Source organism: Trichoplusia ni, chromosome 18, assembly GCF_003590095.1.
Source record: "Trichoplusia ni isolate ovarian cell line Hi5 chromosome 18, tn1, whole genome shotgun sequence".
In the NCBI taxonomy this organism is placed as follows: Eukaryota; Metazoa; Arthropoda; class Insecta; order Lepidoptera; family Noctuidae; genus Trichoplusia; species Trichoplusia ni.
This window is the reverse complement of record NC_039495.1, coordinates 5,847,768-5,875,057: the sequence shown is the minus strand read 5'-3', so window position 1 is coordinate 5,875,057 and position 27,290 is coordinate 5,847,768. Positions and strand designations below refer to the sequence as shown.

Genomic DNA, 27,290 nt, shown 5'->3' with positions numbered 1-27,290 from the left:
CTCCAATACACTAACTGATATTAAATTAATGTTGTAACACTACTCGGTCCGAAGTCTCACATCTGACGCCGGGCAAACACACACAGCACGTCACGTACGCCAACACTTGTTAGATTTGCAAGCGAATCTTTCGCCACACGCGTCTCTATTGCTTTAGTTACAACTTCATCCTTGAGAAGTTGGAAAACCCGGCGTGTTTTTGAGTATACGGACGGCAGAGTAGGTATTATAAGTGGTTATCTAGCCTCCTTTCTTCCTTTCTTGATATCTAATTATATTTGTACCGAATTTCTAATTAATTTGAATGAATTTTGCGGTAATCTTTCCTTGTCCATGTTTTATTTAGTGCATCTCTTAAATCATTCGGAGCTCTTCCGCGTCATTAGTGTAGTTTTACGTAAACATGATCGAAATGACATAATATTGTGCACTCACATATATTGATAATCCAAGTAATTTACGCCTTATTTGAAACTAGCTATTGCCCGCGACTTCGCCCGCGTGGTTAGAAGATATAAGTTAGGAATTTTTGAACGGAAGCCCTCGAAGTTGAATATTTTCCCCCGTTTTTGCCACATTTTCCATTGTATCTTCGCTCCTATTAGTCGCAGCGTGATGGTTTATAGCCTAAAGCCTTCCTCGGTAAATGGTCTATTCAACACAAAAAGATTTTTTCAATTTGGACCTGGATTTCCTGAGATTAGCGCGTTCAATCAAACAAACAAACTATTCAACTTTATATTTGTTTTTGTACATTGTTGGTACAGAGTACTTAAGTAATTAAGATAAATTATCGTGCTGAAAATTATGAAGCTATAATACCAGCTAATAAATCTAACGATACAGTTCAATTAAGGCGTTTATTGAAGCGATTAAGGTTACATAGGCTCAAGAGAGATTAGAAACCTAAGCACGTGTGTTTTTGGCTAACAATTAGAGTAATTAGTTCAATGACTGACCTTAAGGTAACAGCTACTTTCAAATCGAATACCTTGAGTAACAAATCCTGTTTTACAGCAATTACACGTGTTATATCAGCCAGCACATGATCGCATGTTTCCAACACATTAGGGACATGAAAAAGCTTGGCCTTAACAAATTCTTGTTGAATCAAACGATTAGATCTAAAATTGATTGGATTTTGGTGATGATATGTGCTATTAAATTACATGTATGCTAATAAGTGCCCGTTAATTCGATGTTATAATTATTCTAACGAGCTGTATTGATGAGGTTCGATAGCAAATCATTGCAGAAAAGAACGTACAAATTCTTTTAGTATTTTTATTGGAATTACAGGTTCCAGGAAGTTTTTTAGTCGGTCTAAGTTCGACATTCTGTCATTTCGTGTGAACAAAGTCCCTATAGGTGTAAAAATGCTTCTTGCCAATAACAATTTTCAAGTTAATCATAACGTTTCATGTGACACCAATAGAGAACGACATTATAATAGAGGTAGGCAATGTTCGAAGGTTGAATACAGCCATGATATGGACCCAACGAGGATTTCGTCACGACTATCGGGATTGCCCAACGGTTAAAATGTTAGAGATACAAATGAGCCACGTGATTAGGCAAAATTTATAGATGCTTTACCATGAAATAATTATTTTCTTAATCCAATGGTTAAGTCAAGGCCTAATGAATATGCCGCATCTTTCCTTTTCAAAGGGATTTGAGATCAGCGTATTCTTTGGATCTAAATAATTAAATCATTTGGATTTCAAGACAGTATTGTATAGTCATACGAGTATATACAGTCGTGACAAGAGCAAAACTCAAAGTGGACTTAGAACAACAAAAAAAACAGACTAGTTTAGTTAGCCACAAGTTACACCTTGAGCTAAATTCACAAAATGTTTCCCTTCCTACATTTTACAAAAAAAAACTTAACTTTATTTTACAACATCCTTAACACGATGTATCGTCCTAAATCATTAGCCTATTAACATTGACCGTTGTCGAGCAACCAGGCGGTTGTGCAAGCGGCGGGCGCAGGCGCGGCGCTGAGCTGCGCCCGCGCAGTTCGCCAGTGAATGGAAACCCACATGGTGTCGTGAACAGTGAGACCTCTCGTGACATAGTGCTGTGCTCGTTTTTTCAGGTATTGTTATAAGTTTTTTATTCTCAAAGCGTTGCGAATATTGGAGCGAAATCTAATTGTTTATTTGCGGAGAATTTTTTTCGTAAAAAGTGCGGAAGTTTTGCGGGATTCGTTTATTGTGTGAAGTTTTATAAAAAATCATAGATCATGATGATTTTGATGATCAGACCTGTAATTGAATTGCAAATGTAATCTGGTGTGAAAGAAGTGAAAAAAAAATTTTGTAGGTAAGATAGAAGCTTTATCAAATCATAAAGCTTTTTATAAACGTGCGTAAAATAGGTCATTTTTACCCTTTATAGTTCAGGAACTATCAGTTAGATTACAGAATATTACACACTATTGTAAATAAATAAAACAATAATATTCCGTATTGACAGAGCTAATACTAGATCTCGCGTGCCGACAGCTGATACGTCTGTAGTAACCGCTCGACATGGAGTGCACTCGATGGAGCTTTTGTGTGATGATAAGCTGCGGTGAAATAGACTATATCTATAGACGGTAGTAGAGCAGAAACAATCATACTTGATTGTAGTTTTTATTTTTCATTTTATTTTTAAGAATTTCAAAAACATTTTCGTTAATTTTCTACAAACATTCAATGCACACACACAAAGGAACGAAAACTCAAAATAGCATTTGTGGATCATATAAATGCTCTTTCTTTTTCTACGAGGGGTTAATAAAGTACGGAGAAATTCTGTGATATTATAATGTCTACTTAAGGTAGGTATACTATTTTAACACCTGAACATATGTAACATTGTGAAAAGCAAATAAATAAGGAGTATTGTATATTGGATCGAACCCGTGACGCTTTGATCTACGAAGTCCGCAAATGGATTTCATAGCGTTGAATTTTTGTTTTTTGTCCAGTTGCACCTAGTAGGTCTAAGACAGTTTTATCTAATTGAAATAGGGATTCTCATTACCAATACGTGAATCGACTTAATATTACCTAATTCGGAATAATCAATTTGTAGAACATATCTCTTAATAAATTAATAACAGGCTATCTAAAATTAAGACCCACTTAAAGATAATCAAAAGTATTTGGTAGTTGATTATCAATCTAGAATCTTGAAAGTCAGTGCATTGAAAGATTATTAACTATACATTAAAATAATACAAGTATTCTGACAGTTAGATTGGCGCAGTAACCGGTGTTACGTTAGTTAGACCTTGACTGACATAAATAGTGGTTAGGGCAACTAGAAATAGTTTCTAGCTATAAATATTACTGTATGGGCACTTTTATCACTACAATTTTTCTACACTCTTCATAAAAAAACGGTTCTGAGGGGCAATCAGTCATAGTAAGGGAGTATAAGTTGTTTTTATCAATGCGACTTATTCTTTACGTGGTTTTCAACATACATAGGTATTGTATCAAAGCATTCAGAAATATTTGTTTATAAGTAGAAATTCGACATTATTTTGTCTAAAAATCGAATCAATCCGTCATGGTCAGCTAGATTTCTAGGTTTAATCATATATCCTACTCTCAATATAATTACCCATAGAAACAAAGATGTTCAATAATAAACACTATGTATCTTTACTTAGAGTATCAACTGCATTTATTAGATACCAATACTTACACATCTGACCTACTTAGACTTGTATATTTTTACACAATGACAGAACCTCAATGTTGTGCATAATTCCATGAGATACAAAACTAGTGTCGTGTATACATGAGCAATTAAAACAATTATCGATAAGACATCACGCAACTAGCTCGCATCGAGAGCTTTGAATCGAGTCAAGGTCAATAGATTTATTATAAAATTAACTTTTATTTGTAAAATGTGTATTTGCCAATGTGTCTTCATTGCTTTGAATGCAAGTAAAATATAAGTTCGATTTGTTTTATCGATCGTAAGAAATTTAATTGGTGAGAAAAAGAAAGACTTATCCTTAGAAGAAGAAAATCACGTATTTTTTTCAGATTTTCTTAATAACGAATAATAGTTGTAATTAATTAATATTAAATACCGATGCTCGGAATCAATCTCGATAAATAGAATTTAAAATAATAATTCAAAGTAAATACGCTACTCCATGGAGTATCTTTCAGTCTAGCTACGGGGTATCGGTTGCCCAGGTGACTAGGTTGAGGAAGTCAGACAGGCAGTCGCTCCTTGTAAAACACTGGTACTTAGCTGCATCCGGTTAGACTGGAAGCCGACCCCAACATAGTTGGAAAAGGCTAGAACGATGAATTCTTTCTCTCAGTTTTTCCTCGTAAGAATTATATTTTTGATCCGCGCACCTAGCGTCATTTCATTCATAATTAACATTTTTCAGACGCTTTATTTAGGCATACTGAGAATAAAACCTTTTTGGACTTATTTGATAAGGTGACATTGTTCATACAATGGACATTACACAACAGTACCAAAGAATGCAATAATATCTAGAACCATAATTAAGGTAATTAATATTTTTAAGGAATTGCCTAATACTGGCGTAAAAAGGAAATATTTTTACAATAAGTCTTAATTAAGTAATTCGTTCCTAGAAACACGTTATGAGAACTTATTAAATGCATTGCTGTGCAATTTATTAGCTATCGATTAGCAATAATCGTTGCAACTTAGTAATGAACACTAATTTAGAAGTAATTATTATTCAGCAATGGTTGAAAATACTTCGCAGGGTATGCGAAATCAACCACATTTCTTAAAATGTTCGGAATTATTTCGAAAACTACTCATGCTTATATGTATTAAATTTATTGTTAAAATTTAATATAAGCAACATTGAAAATAATCAAAATTTTTAATTGTTTTGCTGTAATATAACGAATCCGTTTTTTCTAAATGGGAAGATGCATTTTCCCAGCCCTGCGACACGTTATAGGTTTGTACGCGGGCCCGCCCACTAAAAATCGAAAATAAAATCGGGATAAAAACTATCCTATGTTTTAACCCTGATTATAAACTATCTATATACCAAGTTTCGTCTAAATCCATTCAGTGGTTTTTGCGAAAACGAGGAACAAACATCCAAACATCCATACATACAAACGCGTTTGTTATATTAGTAGGATATATTGTTAATAATAATATAATAAATCTTCAGCCATACATTATAAGGTCGTTCGTTGCGTGTGTCGTTGATACGTCAGTGTGGTAACAGTTACTGGGTCGAACACAGGTTTACCAAATACAGCCTTGATAACGAAACATAGTCTGAGACGATATTAGAATACTGCTCACTCACTGCGGAGTCCGCTAGGCACGCATGTTGTAATACTGTTTGGTTTTTTAATTAATACATTTTGAATAGGATATGAATATGTATAATACGAAAATTATTAATTTATGAGGTCTGAAATAACTCATAAATTAATAATTTTCGTATTATTGCCTTATTCTTTTTTTTAAAACGACTCCCGCACTATGGATTTTAAGCCTAGTGTCGCGGGTGGTTTCACAAACATTCAAATCACATGCACAAAGACACCCAGAACAAACATTCGTGGATCCGATAAATTAGGTCTTAAGAAGATGTTTGAATTTAGGCATTTTTTGTGTGGATTAATATTTTTAAAGAGCATCATATTCCCTTTTATTGTAACATATTTCATAAAAACGTGACATTACCCAATAAATGGGCTATCTAAGACAGAAATATTTTTCTAATCGTACCAGTTCTTGTGATTAGTGTGTTCATTAAACAAACAAACAAACTTTTCATCTTTATAATATTATAAATTATAGATAAACAGGTTCATATTTGTAATGTACTACTTGATATTGAAATAGTAATAAAAATAGTTACGTTCTATAAAACGCCAATAAATCTACTTTTAGTTTTGACGCAATCTAATTTGCATAACCTAAATGAACTTAGCACTAAGTTATATATATATTTTTTTGACATTGAATTTAAATTAATTGAATAAAAATGTAATTGTTATAAATATTTCAAACCTATTTTTATATGACGAAACAAAACCGAGGTACCGTAAAACGAGGTGCATACTTCGAAAGCGAAATAGGAAACCTTCTTTTTTATGGTGTAATTTATACGTCATTATATCAGCTGATTGTAATATACACCGAATACTATGAAAGTTAAGTTCAATCGATATAAAGGCACGGATTTCATCAAAAAAATATCACACGTTTAAAACATTCTATGGTACACTTACAACATTTGTCAACCATCTTAAAAAAGGAGTTCAATCTGTGTGAGTTTTTTTTACTTCAAAACTTCAGAACAGACGATTCGGTTTTGTTAATTCTTTTTTTCAACATGAAATAGCTGTCATTATTCCCATACTATGTAATAAATTTTGGCTCCGTTGTGTTTTATTTGAAGAAGGTTGCATGCTTTTACTTTCAAAACTATAATCTAAGTCACATGTTTAAGATCCAAATTTTTAATCACACGTTTACCAGCTTCGAATTTCGACGAAACCTCAACATCCGACTTTCAACGGAAGAAAAAAGTTACCGAATGAAAATAACGAGTTTTTTACGATCAAGTGCGATTCTTACACAGTTAAATAATACTTAAACCGGTCCCCGAAATGCAATGCCAAAAATAAGATGCAAAGAAACTTGAACTCAATACTTTGGACTTAAGTTTTAATTTTGTTCCTGTGCGAACTTACATAATATTAAATTTGTCTCAAAGGTGAATAACTTCACTTATATCCAATTGTTAAATCATAATCAACGAGTGATGTAATAATGACATTAATGAGTTTTGCAAAACTCCAAATCAATGTAAATATACAAAAAAATCTGCATTCTAAACAAAAAAAAAATCGTATTGCACAACTGAACCGGACCACTTAAATAAAGCCAATAAATAAAAATTTAAAAGCTTAATACCATCAATTAAATAAAGATTAAGTGAGCTCTAATCTTAAAGTCTCTTATGAACTAGGTCTTATATTAAGAACGACTTTAGTCACAATATATTCTACAGGGTAAATCATTACAGAATTCGTATTACAATACGTTACATAAGATGACCTAAATACAGACGTGCACGTCAGCACGTCCGCACGTCTGCAAGTCTGCAGTTGCACTGACGGAGTGAGACGAGGAAAGAAAGCGTCGGTGCAAGAGCGCATGCGCACTGCAGCGGCCAGTGAAAGTTGAAGCAATCTGTGATCACTTGATCTCAAGAAGATCCATGCGTAAAATGTTCGTAAAAGGATTCTGTTGGTTAAATATTTGCGATTTAATATGAATATAATGAACAACTATAGATAGCTGAAGTAATTGAAATTTTGTCATAAAAGACGACTGTTATGACAAAAGTTTTAGTTGACATACCTTAAAATATACATATCAAAACAATTATAAAAATTAATAATTTGTTATTAACTCAATCATGAAATCGAATACCTAACCGTCTCAATTAATGTAGTAAACAATCTTGACGCTAGATCAATATGTTTTTAAGAACCATATTATAATTATTGTTATGTAAAACAGCCATCGAACCGTCTTGATAACTACAGTTATTCAACATCGATCGAGTTCTTCCGCCTACAATTGCAATATAACCTACATTTACAGCTAGAATAAAAGAAAAAAAACAAACATAACAATAGGCATAAAAGTGGATCGAGATAGCTAAATGACTGCACGGTTAGCCGACTGGTTGGGGTCACCACGCTAAATCCAATGTGCGCGATCGCGGGTGCGATCCCGGCGGACAAGCATTTGTGTGATCCACGAATGTTTGTGAAACACGCCGCGATACAAGGATGAAATGCCTGAGTGTGGGAGATAATTGTTAGATACAATCCATTCTTGACCAGAAATCTTCGATAAAGTGTAAAAAATGCACGTTTGAGCACTTATCTTAATGTTTACAAAATAATGTGTGAGCTTAGCAAAAAGTTTTGCCTAAGCTGCCGGAATTTATTTCCTTCCTGACTATAGCGAATGCATGAATGCAATGCAATTTAGTTTGCCAGCAATCCATTTCTTTTTGACACATTCCCACAATTGTTTCAACCATAAATACTGTAACTGTCTCAACAATAATAATCCTGCCAAGATACAACACGACTTCACAAAAATAACAACATTTAATAGTTGTCTTGCGGTTTGTTTGTGTTTAACCAAGTCTTCAAATCAAAACATTACATGAAGACATCACAATGTAAAACAAATTACTGTTGTAAATACTTTTTGAATATAAAAAAACAGTCAAGATTTTCTCATAGAAAGAATAGCCATTATTTTAATGTTCTACGCACAATGAGATTGGAAACGTGTGTTCTTAAATGCCCATAAACATAAAAATGACTACGTACTGGGGGGCTGGTCTAATGGTCACTGGCCCTGCAATACGGTATGGTCGTGGGTTCAATTCCCATTCCGGAAAAATAAACTTGTGTTATGTAAGATCATATTTTCTATGTTTGGGTGTAATTTTACAATATGTTTGTATTTAGAAATGCATAAGTACGTTTACCAATTACCTAGTGCTCATTACACAAGGTTTTTGCAAGATTTTGCTTAGTGTGAAAGTTGCGAAATATCATACTATAATTATTTGTTCAGTGATGATGAGGACTATTTAACAAACATAATTTACTTGCCTCAAACACACCAGATTAGAAATTTTAATACGGAAAGCATGTTATTCGTGGCAGACCTATTAATTGGACGACGCGGCGACGAGTCAAAAGATGTGGTCAAAGAATATTTTGCATTTTAGAATGCCGGCGCTAAGTTCCAACTTAAGAGCGTTGTGTAACTTGCATGTAGTTACCTTTATCTAAATTCTAGTGCATGCATGGACGTTGAACGCTCATCATACGTCCAAAGTCCCGCATATTTGTACTAACATGGGACCTAGTCTTCTAAACTTGTCAGTGCCAGGTCACACAAAGTTCAAAGGAAATACTTAAGTAGGTACTGGTGTTCGAACGTAAACTTTAGGTGTTTGGACCTTTGGTAGTGCAGAACACAACATACACGACACACACCTTCCAAGCATAGTTCAAACATTTCGTCTTTTTTTTTTTATTAATTCCTCAAGCGATGGAATGTTTTTTGGTGTATTTTGACTTGGTCTTCAATCTATTAGCAAAAAAAAGCCTGATGACTTCGGACTCGCATACCTTCTTATATCATCTCGAACTAAAGTCTGCTACTCCTGTAGGATCTGGTTCTCACAACCAACTACTCCGAATAGGCATTCAAAGTGAACCGTGGAAAGTGTTAAAGTCAATGCGATCGATGTGGCAACCATCAAGGCGGTAGGCATGGCCCGGTTCTCACATATTGGAAGTGTAGATTGACAACAACATAAGTAGGTAAATGAGAACTGAGATATTGATTAGTTTTTAAACTGATTCTGGAATAGGAAAAACTAAATGATCGTTAGAAATAAATCGCTTGAAAAAACACAAAAGTTCTTCTTCAACATAACCCACACAGGTTATTTAACAAACATTTCTTAATTGACATTTCCTAACGCAGCTTCTGTTCAACAGACAACACATATAGTAATAAAAAAATATTTACTCAGCGTCCAAACGAACGTAGAATCAATAAACAACTAATAGTCTACCATAACTCACCAATACAACACAAATACACGGTCAATTAAAAAAATACTTTAAATGTTTACTATTAAGATATTACGTTGTTGCCTTGCATAACACTAGAGTTACGTAAAGAAGACGGTTAGTGCGCATGCGTCAGTTGTCTCGGCCGCCATTGCAATGGCCAGGCATGGTCTCGATGGGTCACAATACCATTGTCTTGAGACACGTCTTGATGGAAGGACCGCTTGACGTTTTTGGCCCTATGACCTCCATTGACGAACGGGTTGCATGTTGTTAAGCAATGCTGGGGTTTTTGCTTGGTTATTTCGTTTTGTTGGACAGGATGTGTGTTCTGAGAAAGAGAGGTGAGGTTTCCGATGAGTAATACTTAGCTTTAACGTTTTCGTTGCAGCATCACACTATGAGTAAAAAGTATGTGAGTTTGCGACCCCTTCAGGCTCAATCGGCTAGATTTCGATGAATTTGGGCATACCCATCCCAAATTTTGCCTAGCTGACATCTTTAATTAAGTGGAATATACAGGCCAATGAAGTTAATAAATGATTAGATGCCACCTTAGGAGTTGAAATAACAACCTCTTTTCTTTCTACTATGACAATATTTTAAAATCTATCAACTTAAATATAAAGAACCACACTTCGAAGTTTAATTATATAGTATAGTGCATGAGTATACATATACATTTCGTTTCGAGCTTGTTTTTGAACTTTTACATTCGAGAGTTTAAAAAGTTGATCCAGTTCAGTTTCGTTCCGGTTTGCTCCCTTTTGGTCGGAGTAATAGAGCATATATATAACGTATTACATAAGCTTTTACTTTTAAAATTAATTCAAAATACCAATTAGGTACTTAAAGTAAAAATTACAAAGCCGTCGCTTTCTAGTCTTAAAGAAATATTGAGAGAGAGATCTGTCTTTCTTTTCCAATTTCGCACAAAAAATCCAATCCGTTCATACAGTTCTGTCAGAAAATTTCAATGGGTAGGCTATTTTTAGGGTCTTGCTTAAAACAAGCGGTCACCGCTAATAAGTAGCTGCTTATTCTGTAGATAGTATCAAGAAGGTACCTAGCGCTCATAATAATCTAAATTGCTTGATCTTATCCTTATAACACAGTGCGTATTGCAATATGGTTGCAAAAAAAATGTTTGAGGGAATAAAGCTCGTGTGACGTCACTAACCAGTACGCTTTTTGCTAGTAAATTATGTTACTAGCCCCCACATATTCCCATAGTTTCATTCTCATACATTTCATCATCTTAAGTGTTTTTAATTTTCCTAACTTTTTAATGATCAGATAAAATGAAATACACTTACTCAATATTTTTGGAAAACCTGTCTGGCGGACTCCTCACATATTTTAGGCAAATACTCTATTCATCCCTTATTGTTGCAGGGATATATAATGCTGTACTGAGCAACAATGGGTGTGGTATCTGTGGCTTCAGCGGCCGCCAAGTCGGCGCTCGCGATCGGTGGGCTCAGCAAGCTCACCTTCATCCCAGTCATGCTAGCAGCCATGGCTTACTTCAACTACGAAACACTCGATCCTGAACAGAGGCCCTTTAACCAGAAATATCTTAGAGAGAAATACGACTTTATTGTAGTAGGAGGAGGCTCTGCCGGCTCTGTTCTAGCTAACAGGCTGTCAGAAGTCGAAGGATGGAATGTCTTGCTGCTGGAGGCTGGAGGCCACGAAACTGACATCAGCGATGTGCCGCTACTATCTCTGTATTTACATAAGAGTAAATTGGATTGGAAATATCGGTACGTAAAAGTAGAACGCATATCTTATAAGATAGGCTGGTATAAAGTACGTATTGTTACAGTTAAAACTCAATAAGCCATTTGCCAATTTTTTGCACGTTAAAGTTCATACATTAATTACATATAACTCTTACCAAAATTAATGGAAAAGTTAAAACTGATTATATAATAATTCCTTATTCCCCCTCCTTCTAGTACTCAGCCGCAAGACACAGCATGCCAAGCTATGATAGACAAACGCTGCGCTTGGACAAAGGGCAAGGTGTTAGGGGGATCATCGGTCTTGAACACTATGCTCTACATCCGAGGGAATAAACGAGACTTCGACCAATGGGAGTCCTTCGGAAACCCAGGGTGGGGATTCGAAGACATTTTGCCTTACTTCAAGAAGTCACAAGATCAACGAAACCCCTACTTAGCTAGGGACAAAAGACATCATGCCACTGGTACGTAAATGACTTATAAAAAATGTATATTTTTTACATTCAATGTTGATATAACTTTACCATTTTTTTTTTATTTCAGGAGGCTATCTGACTGTACAAGATTCACCATACAACACACCTATAGGTGCAGCACTCCTACAAGCGGGCGAAGAAATGGGCTATGATATAATTGATGTAAATGGGGCGCAACAAACCGGCTACGCATGGTACCAGTTCACTATAAGGAGAGGCACTAGGTGCTCCGCGGCCAAAGCTTTCTTAAGACCAGTCAGATTACGTCAAAACCTTCACATTGCCCTTTTCTCGCACGTAACGAAAGTGCTAATCGATAAGGATACTAAGAGGGCTTATGGAATTGAATTTCTTAGAGATGGAAAGAGACAGGTAGTTTATGCCACAAGAGAAGTAATACTGGCTGCTGGTGCCATTGCTTCGCCGCAACTCCTCATGTTATCAGGGGTGGGGCCCGCAGAGCATTTGCAAGAGGTGGGAGTTGATGTGATCCATGATTCTCCAGGAGTTGGAAAGAATTTGCAGGATCACATCGCTGTCGGTGGTATCATATTTAGAATAGATCATCCTGTTAGTTTAGTCATGAACCGTCTAGTAAATATAAATTCTGCTTTGCGCTACGCCATCACTGAAGATGGACCTCTTACTTCAAGCATAGGTTTAGAAGTTGTTGCTTTTATTAATACTAAATACGCTAATGCTACGGACGATTGGCCGGATATTGAGTTTATGATGACGTCATGTTCTACTCCATCTGATGGTGGCACTCAAGTAAAGAGGGCGCACAGTCTCACTGACGATTTCTATAACGAAGTGTTTGCTGAAGTGAACAATAAAGACGTATTTGGAATATTCCCTATGATGCTTAGACCCAAGAGTCGAGGATTCATAAAATTACGAACCAAAAATGCATTAGATTATCCTATTATGGTTCATAACTACTTGACGCATCCTGACGATGTTGGAGTTTTAAGGGAAGGTGTGAAGGCTGCCATTGCTGTAGGAGAAACAACAGCCATGAAGAGGTTCGGTGCTAGATTCCACAGCAAGCCATTACCGAATTGCAAACATCTACCTCCATTCACTGACGAATATTGGGATTGTTATATCCGTCAGTATACTATGACAATTTATCACGTATCTTGTACAGCTAAGATGGGACCGTCAAGTGATCCAATGGCGGTTGTCGATCCTCGACTAAAAGTGTACGGTATTGAAGGCCTGCGCGTGATAGATGCGAGTATCATGCCCACCATAACAAACGGCAACATCAACGCTCCTGTGATGATGATCGCTGAAAAGGGAGCAGATATGATCAAGGAAGATTGGGCAAGTAGCCCAGTAAAAGCCAGGAGGACTCGTCGATCAGCAAAATGTGACATGTTACGAGAGCTAGGATTAAAAAGTGATAGACTTAAGAAATACTGCAAGACCGGAAGATGATGGTAAAGAAATATAGGTCAATACTAAGCCATATTTTAGATGTAAATTATGTACAATGGGTGATACCAAATACGTACATGTTAAGCTGGAGAGGCAAAGCAATTTTAAATAATTTATATAATAATATGTGTGTATAAGTCTAGCACTAGTTTTAGACGAGATTATGACGTTTGGTTTAGGCGATGTGAGAAATACGCGTTGAAGTACATTGCAAGAACGAGCAACTGTGCAATCATAAGTGCCCGATCTTCTTCGGCAATGTATTGCAACCTATACAAAATCTCGTCCACCGTCTATCTCAAACTTCATCATAATTATAAGTGTATTGATGTGTACAACCCGTACCTCATTACTGAAGTTACCGTGGTCATTCTAGTCTGTCACCGTACATGTAAACTGTTAATATAGAAAGTACAGTCATACGACATTACAGTCTTATTGTAATTAAATATTTCATTCACACATTTGGAGTCTAGCAGAGTACAGACTTTTTGGCAAAGTCCGACAACCAGTCTTACTAAGGGGTATCGTGTTGTTCAGATATCTCGGTTGAGGAGTTCAGATAGGCAGTCGCTCCTTGTAAAGCACTGGTGTTTAGCTGCATCCAGTTAAACTGAACCCCAACATAGTTGGCACTAGGATTGGTTGGGGCTTTAAGAGTACACCGGGGGTCTACCACCATCTTGTAGTGTAGATTGTCGCAGTATTGAAAGAGAACCAGCTTATTTGTAGTAGTACCCCTAAGACATACACGACTAACTGCTCTAAAATGATTTTCTTGTTACTTTGACCAACCCCCTGAAACTATTGAGCTAAAAGTCTGTATGTCAGCGAGGACTCCTAGGTTAAGCTATTTTTGTATAAGTTTGAGGTATAAGGTTTATTAGGAAATGTCATTATGCTAAGTACATTAAGGTGATTGTAAATACCTATTTAGAAACATTCCTGTTAATTTTAATTGTTCATATATTTTAGCAATCAAAACACATTTTTAGCTGTCTTTACTCTAATACCTTTTATTATACTATGTATATTACTGGAATTATATATACGTACAACAAAAGTTACCAAAAATCAGTTACATATTTTTATATATTAATAAATATTGTTCATAAATATTATTTGCCTTTAATTTGTGTAAGTTACAAAATCATATATTTAAGTGCTCATTACGTTTACACAATACGTTGTGTTATACTAATACTGCCGCAAATAAGTATTATTTGCGGTTATTTTGAGTACAGTATTATGCTCTTCTATGCCACAAGTTGCCACCGAGGCTTCAAGCTTCCAATCTATACTAACATATAAAGCTGAAGAGTTTGTTTGAACGCGCTAATCTCAGAAACTACTGGTCCAAATTGAAAAATTAGTTTTGTGTTGAATAGACCATTCATCGAGGAAGGCTATACATCACACTGCGACTAATAGGAGCGAAGATACAATAAAAAATGTGAAAAAATCATAACTTACATCTTGTACCCACGGGGACGAAGTCGCCGGCAACAGCTATTATATCTAGCACTGTTTCTGTCTTCACAATACCACAAACTTTCAAAGAAAACTGGTTAAGTGTGAGTCGAACTCGTACAAAGTTGCAATAGAAATAGGCACTCCTTGGCAATAGCAACGTTGCTTTACCTCTATTTATTAAAGAAATCAACTATATACCTATCACGATTCATAAAATACATAATGGCGGCAAACGAACGGACAAAAATTGCAGCCTTGTGATTAAGTTCCGGTATTACCCTTTTGAACTCTAAAAACACTTTTATCTGCCAACAAGCTTAAAGACAGCATCGAAATCTGAGATTAATCTGTCTTTAAAAAAATCATACGTTGTGCATATTTCACTCGATCAGCGCCATCTAGTGCATACCAGCAAAATTAAAACATATTAACGATGTTACAAAGAGTCAGCAGTTTAGATATACAACCTGTTTGCTACGTTCTTTAGTCATTCTAAACACAGTCCATAGATGGGGCTCATCTGTATGGCAGAAACATTGGGTCATTAATTAATAAATTAAATAATAATATAGTCATTAAGACATTAACATATGTAAGAGGAAAATAAGGGGTCGTCTTCGACAGACTAGATGAATTTAAGCGTTTTGTATTGAAAAAACAGTCCATACAAATCTTTGTTTTCCTTGTTTCACACTATATTTAAATTCAGTTAAGTCTTTTCAAACAATCTAAAATTAACTTCATCAATTAAGAAATAAATACTATTTTCGATTGACGCAACCTGATAAAAAAATGTATTTACGTCAGATGCAGTACATTATTGTACACGTGTAACAAAGTCGGTGTGCTTTGTACTATTTTTATGCTACATAAATGTAAGCCAAAATAATTAAGGAACAAATTAGCATATTAGATTAAGTTAAAAAGCGCAAGTCGCCGCCCACAAATGATGATACACTGTTATACACGTAACATCTTATTCCTTATATGTATGCGTGTAATGTTATGTCTACGAAATAAAATACGGCTAATTAATTGATTTATAGCTTGTTGTAATAAATTATAGGTTTATGAGATGATGATTCGATAAGTGGCGCCCATAAGAGGAGTTTAGTAGCTATTGGTATGGTTTAGCTACCACTAATATAATTGTATTTGTTGAAGCGTGATAACGCAATACGGCGTAGAGCGATGTTTTTTTCCAAACCTACATTAGTCTATAATACGTGGTAGAAGATCTTAGTGCCTTTCATTATTTCCGAAGATATTTTAAAATAAGAACGCACTGTATCAGTGACGGATTCAGGACCAGTTTACCTGAGGGTCTACCACCAAGCCATAAAGAACCTAATATTGTTATGGTTGTGGAAGTGTGACAGTGCAATACACGGTGTAGAGTGGGCAAAGGCGAGCTTGACCCAGAGTTGGGTTCTCTTACAGCAAACCTTAGAGTGATAGAGAGATTTGATGTAGAAGGAAATCAAAACAGCGCAACAGTATTTGAAGAAGAAAAATAATAATAATAAAAAAAAATGATTATACTAATTTAAAACTACACTAAAGTTTCATAGACATAATAAATACATACATACAAGGCACGCCTACTTATAGATATACTAGGTGTAATAATTCAATTAATTATGACAATACAAGCCCTAATGGCTTGTATTGTCTATACAAAAAACTATATATTGATCTAGACGTTGGCACAAAACATAAAATCCAGTAGCCTCATCCTAAGGTTGTTGACGTAACTTTTCGAAAATGAAATCGAGATCTCAAAAACCTACTTAACCCAGTTACATAATGATATAACACTTTTTATTTCTATTTTGGAAATGATTACTACATAAGGTTATGTAGCGTTCGTCTCTTGTTTGTTTTGCTTTCTTTATTGCAGTTAATATACTCGAATCTTACTTTACTTAATACCCTTAGAATAGAAGAAGCTTAAGTACACGATTGCAAAGATACTGGTATAGCCACGTGTCGCGGGTTAGATTCCTACGTAAGACAAGAATTGGACGGTTGTTCTGTATCTGAGATTTGTGCTTGTTACTTGCATGTTTGTGAAACTCCTCGCAATACCAGGATTAAAAATCTTATTTAGGGAGTCGTTAAAGAAGCCGTCAAGTGCGAGCCGGGATCGCGAAACTGAGAGTTCAAATCAGTTGGGTGAAATGTTATGTATATTTATAACAACGTTGCTAAACCCTGATCTTCATTTTTTAGTATATCGGCAACAAAAACTCATTATCTTTGATAATTTCAACTGTTTAGCTATAATACTAAAAAGTTGGAATGATCACAGACACAGACTCGCACGTCACGGCTGCCTGGATTTTTTTAAATTCTGAGATTCAGCTGGATCACAGACGGCCAAACAGCGAAGCCCCACTAATAGGGTACTGTTATCAATTATAATATTAGTAAACAAACACCAAAGTAGGTGATCAACTAGGCCCATACTTGTAACTACTTGTAAGTAGACTACAATGTCGTAACATGGTGGTCGAGGTACAGTCCGTAATAATGAGAGAGCATTGTGCACCGTCATCGTGTCCGGTAATGTTACGAGGACAGTTGCACAACACCGTACATTATGTGCGGAATCACACTTACACATCAAATACTTCGGGATTTTTTGACTACGATGTGTTTGGACTTGGTAAAATTGGTGTGATTGGTGACCGATGCGTCTAAATAAAAGTGGTTTTTATTTGACTGCAATACATCAAACAACAAAGATATATTATTACACGTGGGGAAAAAGATGCCGTTCTACCCCGTATGTTGCACTGTCCCACTTCCACTACTATAATAATTTTACATTAAGACGTCAGTGCATATTCACGTGATCAAGGTTAATTCAAATTCTAAAAACATAAGGATTATATACTATTTTATTTATTAATTATGTACACGAAACATTGAATAGATCTTCGAAATCTGTCATTATTTAAATAGTTAAATAGCAAATGAAAATTCTAGTCACAGTTTAATAAGTTACTCAAGAAGTAGCATAATCCCATTATCATAGAAAACCGCAAGTCCACACTCACAGTAGTCAAATAAAACTTGCAAGTCAAATCGGAAATAATCTTGTGATAATGATATCGGCTTATTGTGCTCACGAATGACTTGACCCCAAGTCGTGTAGGAAACTAACTAAATAGGTTAGTGTTACTAGACCCCCCAAGACAGGCGATCTCATCGATAAAGTGTAGAACTCCTATTTCCCTGTTTCGTTTGTTTAGGTACTCATGAAAAGGTAAACATTCTTTAAAACAGAATCTAGATCTTTTATACTAGTGGCATATTTAGCATGGTAATCATTACTATTGTTCTTCATTTGTTTTCAGCCGCGTTTTATGACAAAAGAAGACATACCAAGATTGTTTACTTTGTTAAAGTGCCCAAACAAATGAAGCACACGTTAATAACAGAAAAGGTGATTCAGACGTTGCAAGAAACATCATGGAAGTTGCGATGCACAGCCGGCGATGACATATCACTGTTGATACCAGAGCAGCGTGGCTCCGGAATGTTCTCGTAATTCGCATATTTTTCTCATAGTGTAAGTAATAGTGACGTTTGAGAATCTACAGATCGTCATTAAGGCAACTCCAAGTATGGTTGCTTTTAAGTATTCAGATAACAGACTTGCCACGTCATAATATTTCTGTTTATGAATGACAACTAATTAGAGGGACTATAAACGCTAGTTCATGCTGGTTTGGACAAAAATATACAAATTGTGTCTCGTCCTAGTTAAAATACTAGTTCTAAAAATATCTAGCTCTATTAAGTTTTTTTTGTTGCGTCATACGACGATAAAGGACATTATGTAGGCGCCAATTACAATTGAGCAACATCTTAATAGTACATAAGTAAAGTTTTATTTATATAACAAATCAGTTCGGTCAACGCTGTTATATCTGAGACCTAGATCAATTGATCGATTCCTTCCGGTATTTTCGATTCTAGCGCTATGTGGTTACGGGTTATTGTCACATTTGAAGGAAAAATGTGATAATATTCTGATTATCATTTTCCACCAAATAATTGGAAATTCAGAGAATAGGAACAGTTTAAAATTTAATCAATTTAAGTCATTTATTCATCGGCCATTATAGAATAGCAGATTCGGGGCCCTGAATTATTACTATAGCCATTGCGGAAGCGAAACAGCGCACTACACAGCGTAGAGCGCCTCTCTCTCTTTCACCTCTTTTACGATTTTATGTAGAAAACAGTTTATTTATTCATTTAGTTCACCAACTTAAAACTAGTTCACACAATTAATCACGTTTACCACGTATCAAGACAATAACAAAAACTGTTGAAAATTTCAACTCTTCAGACAGGTGTCTGAGATACAGCCTTCTGATTGACGGAACAGACAGACAGACGGACGAACGGAACCTGAGTACTAGAGTTCTATTTTCACCCGTTCAGTATGGAACACTAAAAACCAGTAAGTTTTTATGTATTTATTTTTCAAGTTATTGTTGTTTAAGATAACAACGATATTAAATTATGCATTCATACATGCTTGCTTCCCAACATTAGAATTTCAAATAGTCATTAACTTCGTAAGTAAAACCATTAAATATATTAACAGTATATAATAAAGTAACTTAGTTGTAGGTTTAAATAATAAAGCTAAACGAATCGGGAAGTAATTATGTAGTAAAATAGACCTCTCTAGAATATGTGGGGGCTTAGGAGTTTACTGTGTAATGTCTGCCGTATATCAATAATTCAATATGCTTCGGACTAGAGGTAAGTGCAGAAGTTCTAGTCAACGGCATGCATATGCTGTGAGGGGAATTTTTAACGTCCTCTTAGTCCAGTTACACAGGGCCTGTTAGAGCATTTGGTATGAACAACACGAAAGGCTACTAGGACTGTCGAATTTAGCAGTTCAATTTTACTACTAATATTATAAACGCGAAAGTTTTATGTGTGGATGTATGGATATTTGTTCGTCTTTCACGCAAAAACCACTAAAAGGATTTAGACGAAACTTGGTACACGAATAGTTTATAACCAGGACTAACACATTTTTTTAAGTTTTTATCCCGATTTAGTGTTTCTATGGGATCATTAGCGCGGGAAACGGCTAGTAAAACCATAAGCGCACGATTTAATAAGGAGTGATTGGACGCTTATCCAGTGTTGGGGCAAGTATGATAAAAAGAGATGGAGAAACAGCTTCACCCCTCTTACTCTGGCGTCTTCCATTTCACACCTTACCTACTCTGAAGACTATGATTATACTATTCTTTTAAACTTTTGTCAGGCAAAAATCGCAAGACGGGGAGAGACAAATCTTGACCGGGACTGTCGGGACCGTCATGACAATAAGTGATAAAAAACGATATTGTGCATTAGCGTTCCTTATTATCGGCATATACTTCTAGTTCTTAACAGTTTGCGTACTTGCGCACACGCACGTAAGTAATTGTGCACGATACAACATAAATCTGTTAGATTTCTGTCACAGTCTGCGGGGTCGGCAGTCTTGGTGAATTCTGTCGGCAGTAGGCGATGTTTTACTTTCACTTAGTCGCGGCTAGATCTGCGCCCGCGCATGTACTCGTGCATGCGGCTTCGGGACGACGAATTGCGACGACTGATGGTGAGTTACCTGAAAAGAGAAGATTAGGGTTAATTAAGCGGAATATTGTGCAAAAATATCTTATAAATGTAAGGGTGGATCAGGAATACTGTAGTTACTGTATAAATTACAAATAAAGTAGCAACAAGTGATCTGAGTGTTGATCTGAGGTCAAGTCTAAGAATTTATTATTATATAAGCACATCGGTAACTACTGCATTTTTCCAAACGAACATTAAAATAATAGTGACGTTCGTCAGATACAACCTTCTAATTTTATTAATCTGTTTGTAGTTTTGTGGTGAATTATTCCCTTAAAACAAAATTATGAGATGAATAAGCAAAATGAAACTTTAAATCCCAAACACATAATTTATTCAATCATTCATGTGTTTTAATTTAGTTTGCAATTTATTCTATCACATTTTTTCTACAAACCTCACCTCACAACTTACATACATTCAAATGTAAGCTTGAAACAACACGCTAAATACAATGAGGTCTTAATCATCGAAAACCTAAACAAAGCATTTATAACAAACAGACCAGAATCCAAAAACAACAGACACAGCTGGTCCATCACAGGAAGAGTAATGATATCGATAAGTTATCGATACAATCGGAGCACGTTCCGATATTCATGAATCGATTTGCAAGAAACCGAGGCGACCATTTGGTTCAGTCACGCAAGCGACGATAGTGATAATGTGAATCATATAACGTATCATCAAATTAATTGGGATGGTAATTGTTACTATGGAAAAGAGTTTTAAAAACAACTATTAATGGTAATCATTGTTATACAACTCTTTTCTTACCATTGTCTTGTAATCGATCTAATGCAGGGACAAATGCTCACATAAGGGATGAAAATAGAAATTAGAAAATATACTTGTTTTTTTTTTGTAACATGCCTGAGTTTTCAGCAATTTCTGCGTGGGCACTATTTAAATACTAAATTGGCTTGCATAAACAATGACACAATAACAATGTTTGGAACAACACAAATACGAGTTGAAATCTTTTAAAGATTTAATAATTCAGTCCAATGCCAATAACAATGGCAACAGAAAAACATAATGTCTGAAAAAAACAATTATTTAGCTATCACAGGGAGATACAGCCCTGTGATAGCTGACGGACGAAAGGGCGGTAGGACAGACAGCGGGACATGTTTCGTTTAGTTTTACTCTTTGGCTACGGAACGATAAAAAAATGCGTTTTACGTTACGTTATAAATAAGCGCATCTTTAATAATATTCCAGTGTCGTGCGTTGAAAGGATAATTATGGATTCCGTAATGTGTTTAACACTAACCACGTAAATCAAACTGACGTTTATGCTACCGCTAACAAATTCATTGTTATGCAAACACGAAATTATGGAAGACGAAAACCGCAACGTTTTGATCTCAAAATAGCTGATTTAACAAATCGAATGCATCACTAATAGAAAATTAAATCGAAGATAAGATATTCATGTTTTAAAAAATACATTTAATATTATACACAAAAATGGAGTTTATTTAGATACTAGTGAAAGCATCTGAAAGAAGACAAAATAAATATTGATGATAAGATAAAATGGATGCCGGGAATTGTCAAGAAGAGGCAAACTATCAGAAGAGCTGGAAGGAATGAACACATAAATAAATATTCCCAACAGTGGGGCAGGAACAGAACAGAAAAGTGCGGAACTTCGGCTAATCAACGTCGGGTTTCAACTTTGCACTCTTGAACATAATTGGCTATTAATATTAGTAGCAAAAGTTGTTGCACTTTAAAACTAATGCACAACATTCATCATCTATGCAATTAGCCTTGATATTTGTGAAAAGAGCAACTTCTGGTATTAATGTGATGGTCAAATAATACTAATGTATTGAAATGAATGCATTCGTTCTTTAATGGATAAATTAGTTATTTTTGTCAGCAAAAATAGAAACCCATTTTTGACAATCAATTTTTAACATCTCCGATGTAGATATTAAGGCTCGCTAGACTGTAGAGAAGCTCCTGCCAAAAATACAACTGACAAAGTAGTTCAAATGCAAGTCAAGCTAAACTTGATACGGTCCGTCCATAGATAGGTGACCATTTGAGTTGAGGTCAGATAGGCAGTCGCTTTTTGTAAAACACGGGTGCTTAGCTGCAAACCAAAACATAGTTGAGGAAAGGCTAGGATGATGATAATATTAAAACACTATGTAATTATTAATTAAAAATTTAATTATTTTATTTTATTTCTAATAATGATTGGCCTATTAACTAGATACCATGACATTTTTGCCCCCTTACGGTATTATGAATAGATTTGTATACACAAGATGCAGGTTCGATCTCAACGCGAGCCAAGTTCTCATCAGTTTAAAATACAAAATGACATGACGTAAACCATCATACTTCTCATACGTTTGTCAGAAAAAACGAGTATATCACTTAGAACATATTAATATTAGAAGTAGGTAGGTTCCTTTATTTTGATAGTTACTATCGTGAGAATGATTCATTATTAAATGATGTAACGGTTTACTCACGCGTATTTATCAAGGTTGCCCGACTCGCGATCCCGCCGCGTCTGCTCATGATTAAGGACTCCGGTTGGGTCCGAAACTAGTCGAGCTACCCCGATAAATACGCGTGAATAAACCGTTACATCATTTAAGGTAGGTTCCTATTTATAAATGCAATGCAATTATTAATACAAGATAATTTATATAGAATTTCCTTTAAACAATACATTGTTAGTTCGCTTTCTGCAAGCGAAAGTGGAAATGCTTAAAGCGACATGTCCAGAGCTGTTCGAGAAAAGCCGTTTGGACAGCTAATGGCGCTTGCGCACGTTTCCGTATTATGGTCAAATATCAAGAGGCAGTCTAGACTGTAATTTTTTTCTAATTCAAAGACTGGAGTATGTAAAAAGCTTTGAAATGGATCTCGAAAGTTTAGTCAAGAAATGTGTTTGTAAATATAAACCACTGTTAATGATGTGGATTCATTTTTGCGATATTTAGGAAAGATGAGATAAATAGAATCCATTTGGTGTATAGCCATACTTATCATACAGAAAAGTCACATTTTTACAAGAGTGGCATAAGCGTTCATGTCTTTAAATACATTTCCTACAGCTGGGCAAAGACTCCTTACCTTACAGCGAGGGCTTGAATACTGATCACTTCTTACCGAAAAGTCATTTTCATATGGTTTGACTAAAAAGACAATGGTGACTTTTGAATCAGGTTAATACACAGAGTTGAGACATAAAAAAATAATGTTTAATTAATAAGTTATTACTAGCGGACACCATCACGACGCACAATTACATAAGAAATAAGGAATTATGTGATCGTTTAATATTACCCTACTTTTGATGCATCATAATTCGGTACGTAATTTTTTGAGCTTGACCATAAAGCCCAAACATAGCGCTACAACACATCAATTATTGTAACAAGTTAAAACGTAATTTTTGGCAGTGATACCTGTTAAATGCCTGTCGCATCATAATCATAATCATTTATTCATTTGTAATCATAGGTTTTACATAGATGGTATTAAACAAGAAAATAATAGTGGCTCTATGTTTTGCTTCATTGGCATACAACATCTATTTTAAACCAACTATCTTTTTCAGAAGCTTGAAAGTGAAAACTCCACTTATAATGAGTAAAAAAAAAAGATACAATTACTATTTCTTGAACATTTTTCTTAAATTATATAACCCGTTTTTTATATCTCACGGTCCAACTATTGGGCGAAGGTCAGCAACAAATCCTTGAACAATTCTCTGTCCTGGGCCACATTAATAAACTAGTCTACTTTGAACAGTCTTTAATAGTCCCAAATGATAATAGGAAAAACCATCTTATCAGGACTTTCATAGTGTCTAGGAAAATTGTCAATCAAATCATCAAATATCTACCATAACAAAATATCAAAAACAATCAAGTCCAATTCACACACGAATTCGATTTAAATTGTGACAACACTCGGAAAGACCGATCAATAGAATATTTAACCATAGTTTCGGTACTATAAATAGACGAGTTCAACGTACTGCCTTTAAAGTATCTAATTAAAATACGCAGCACGTGTATGTCTTAAATGTATTAATTCATATTTATCACGAAACCGTCCGAACCGCACTAATATATTCATAAAGTCGAAGAAAGCAGTAACTTTTCTAAACACTTGTGTTTTCGGTGGATGTGTATGGATTTTTTGTTACACTTTTAAATTAGTTGTATAGTGTCGTTGCACCTCATTTTCAGGGTTGCCCAAACATGATTTAGTCATTCCTTAACCGTGATTGGATTGATTGATTAGGAACAATGTGTGACGTAAACTTTCTATTATAACTTATTACACTGTTATCCCTTTTGTTACCTTTTAATCGATTCATATGCCCCAAGTAATATCATCATGACAGCGTATCCGGACGTTAATTAAAACTACATAAAAGCCTGCAGTCAGGAACAGACGCATTAATTGCAGAGAACTGAAGTTATATTGATGGAACATGGTACACAAATTATAATGGATATTTTGAAAACTCGGTTAGATGAGTTCTTAAAGTAAGACATTCAGTAGAATATGGAAAAGGAATCCCAAAACTAGACCTACATGTTAGTTAGTTTTATAATTTATTTTCCATCCCTGCTCGAGAGAGATACACAGAGAGAGATAAACAGAATAAGGCAGCAAAAGCCTCGTTTATGGAGGACGGGAAAGAAGAATAAAGAATAATTAGTTGTAAATGAAAAAAGAATAACTACTAGACTGATTATTTTTTCTTGAGCTCTGTCGCAGAGAAACTTCTGTTAATCAAAAAACTGATGCAACATTACGAATACAATGTAAGCTAATCCGGAAGAATTGGTTCAGGAGATCATAACGGAACGCACGCACTCACTGTGACTTATTACCACCAAGCAAGAGGTTAAGAGTCATCGTGCGGCTTCCCCGTTTCCAATACACCACGACCTCACAGAGTACCGCAAACATTCTACGCTTAAAGCCGTAAAACAGTATTCCCACAACTTATACAATGTTTATATAAAAGCCTCAAATTTCATAACAATTTGGCAAAGTGCTTTACCGGTACGCTCTTCACTACAGTCATTGTGGTCATTGTAACCAGTCACTTCTAAACATCAAAATATCGTTTTTACCTACTTCTTCCTTGACTAAACCTGGTCTAAAAAAATAGGGATAGTATAGAAAGTGTTTATTTCTAGTTTATCCTGGTTCCTGAGATTAGCCCGTTCAAACAAACAAACTCTTCAGCTTTATATATTAGTATAGATTATCGCTAGTAGATGAGAAATAGGGGGTTCATAAAATTTGTTCCAATTATATGAAATGCTAACCGTACGAGCGGTACGAATATGAACGACTAGACTAAAACTGAAATAGTCATAATAGCCCATAACACCAGTGCACTTCCTTCCATGGCCACTAAAATGCTATCTCATAACCGTACACAAAAACGCATGTAGGAAAAAACAGCAACAATTATAACTTTCAAACAATCGATTTCAATCAAAAAGGTTGTAAATCATTAATTTATAACGTTACGAACAAGTCTAGATATCCTGACTGTATAAATAGTAGACGCTCGTTAGCATGTAGGTACGTCTGTTATCGCCTCCGAAACAATATTATGATTTAATTATCGTTGAAACGCTATTAAACCTGTTAAATTGATATGAGGACCGTGACTAGATGTAATAGTGTACACATCACGCGAGTGAATTGCATAGGTGATACACATCTGCGCATACGCACAACAAGACCAATTTCAAAGTGAATTGCGAGCAGCTTTCTATTTGACTCCTGTTATATTACAGGAAATGTTACGATAACGCCATTACAAACAACGATTGCACGCTCAATATACTATTTAATAGCTTACAATTATTATTTTATTATTTGAACTTTATTTTGATGTTTTAGTATGTAAATTGTCACAACTGTCACCATTTGTTTATCCGAAAGGGTAACTATGGTCCCGGTACACGAAGGGCCAAGTTTATAGCCTAAAACTTTCCTCGATGAATGATATATTGAACACAAAAAGATTTTTTCGATTTGAACCAATAGTTCCTAAGATAAGCGCGTTCAAACAAACAAACAAACAAACTCTTCAGCTTTATATATTAGTATAGAAGTATAGATATAGATTTGCCATCCGAAAAAAGGTGGCAAACACCCAGTGAACAGTGAGAGTTGTGCAGTTGACATTTGAATGGTGAATGTTTATTGCTGTTATAACAAAAAGTAATGAAAATTAACGTCAAGGATAAGCGGTTGGTTTTTAAATTTAATGATCAGTCATTAAATTACTTCAACTTCGAACTTCTTATTACGAAGCGGTTTTGTATGGCACCCTCAGTGTCGCAAGTTTTACACACTTGATCTGTTTCATCGGTATCTTCCAGATACGAATCATCAATTATTGTGGAATCGTTGAATATATGATTTTAGATAGTTTCCATACATAACCTCAGACCAATTGTTGCCCCACGGTCCCAGGGCCAACAAAAATTACACATCATTGCAGGGACTTAGAAAGGTGTTACGTTAATATATACATACTTGAATTAATTGTATTATGTAGGCGGTCTTGACCGTTATGTTTATTCGATTAAATCCGATGGCCTTTTGATTCTACAAGTTTAGAATTGTCCACCAAGTTGTTTAGCGTATTATAAAAATAGTTCACAAGGCTACAATATGAAGCCTTTTGCAACAAAAGTATCATTTATTTTTGAACAGTGATGGAAAATATAATGCTGGTGTCAGAGTATTATCCTGATAGTAAATGGCTAAGATTTTGAATTAGAAATGGTGTGTCCAGATCAGAC

The 27,290-nt window shown here is 35.2% G+C and overlaps 2 protein-coding genes across 3 annotated transcripts in view; one reads left to right on the top strand and one right to left on the bottom strand.

Moving 5' to 3' along the window:
* LOC113503171 (flotillin-2) overlaps positions 1-27,290 on the bottom strand; it is a 247,890-nt gene that overhangs the window by 85,457 nt on the left and 135,143 nt on the right. The window lies entirely within an intron of this gene.
* Positions 701-14,287, top strand: LOC113503160 (glucose dehydrogenase [FAD, quinone]). Its single transcript, XM_026884982.1, has 4 exons — positions 701-2,104; positions 11,058-11,428; positions 11,624-11,874; positions 11,954-14,287. The coding sequence occupies exons 2-4, from the start codon at positions 11,085-11,087 to the stop codon at positions 13,327-13,329; spliced, it is 1,971 nt and encodes a 656-aa protein (XP_026740783.1). The 5' UTR covers positions 701-2,104; positions 11,058-11,084; the 3' UTR covers positions 13,330-14,287.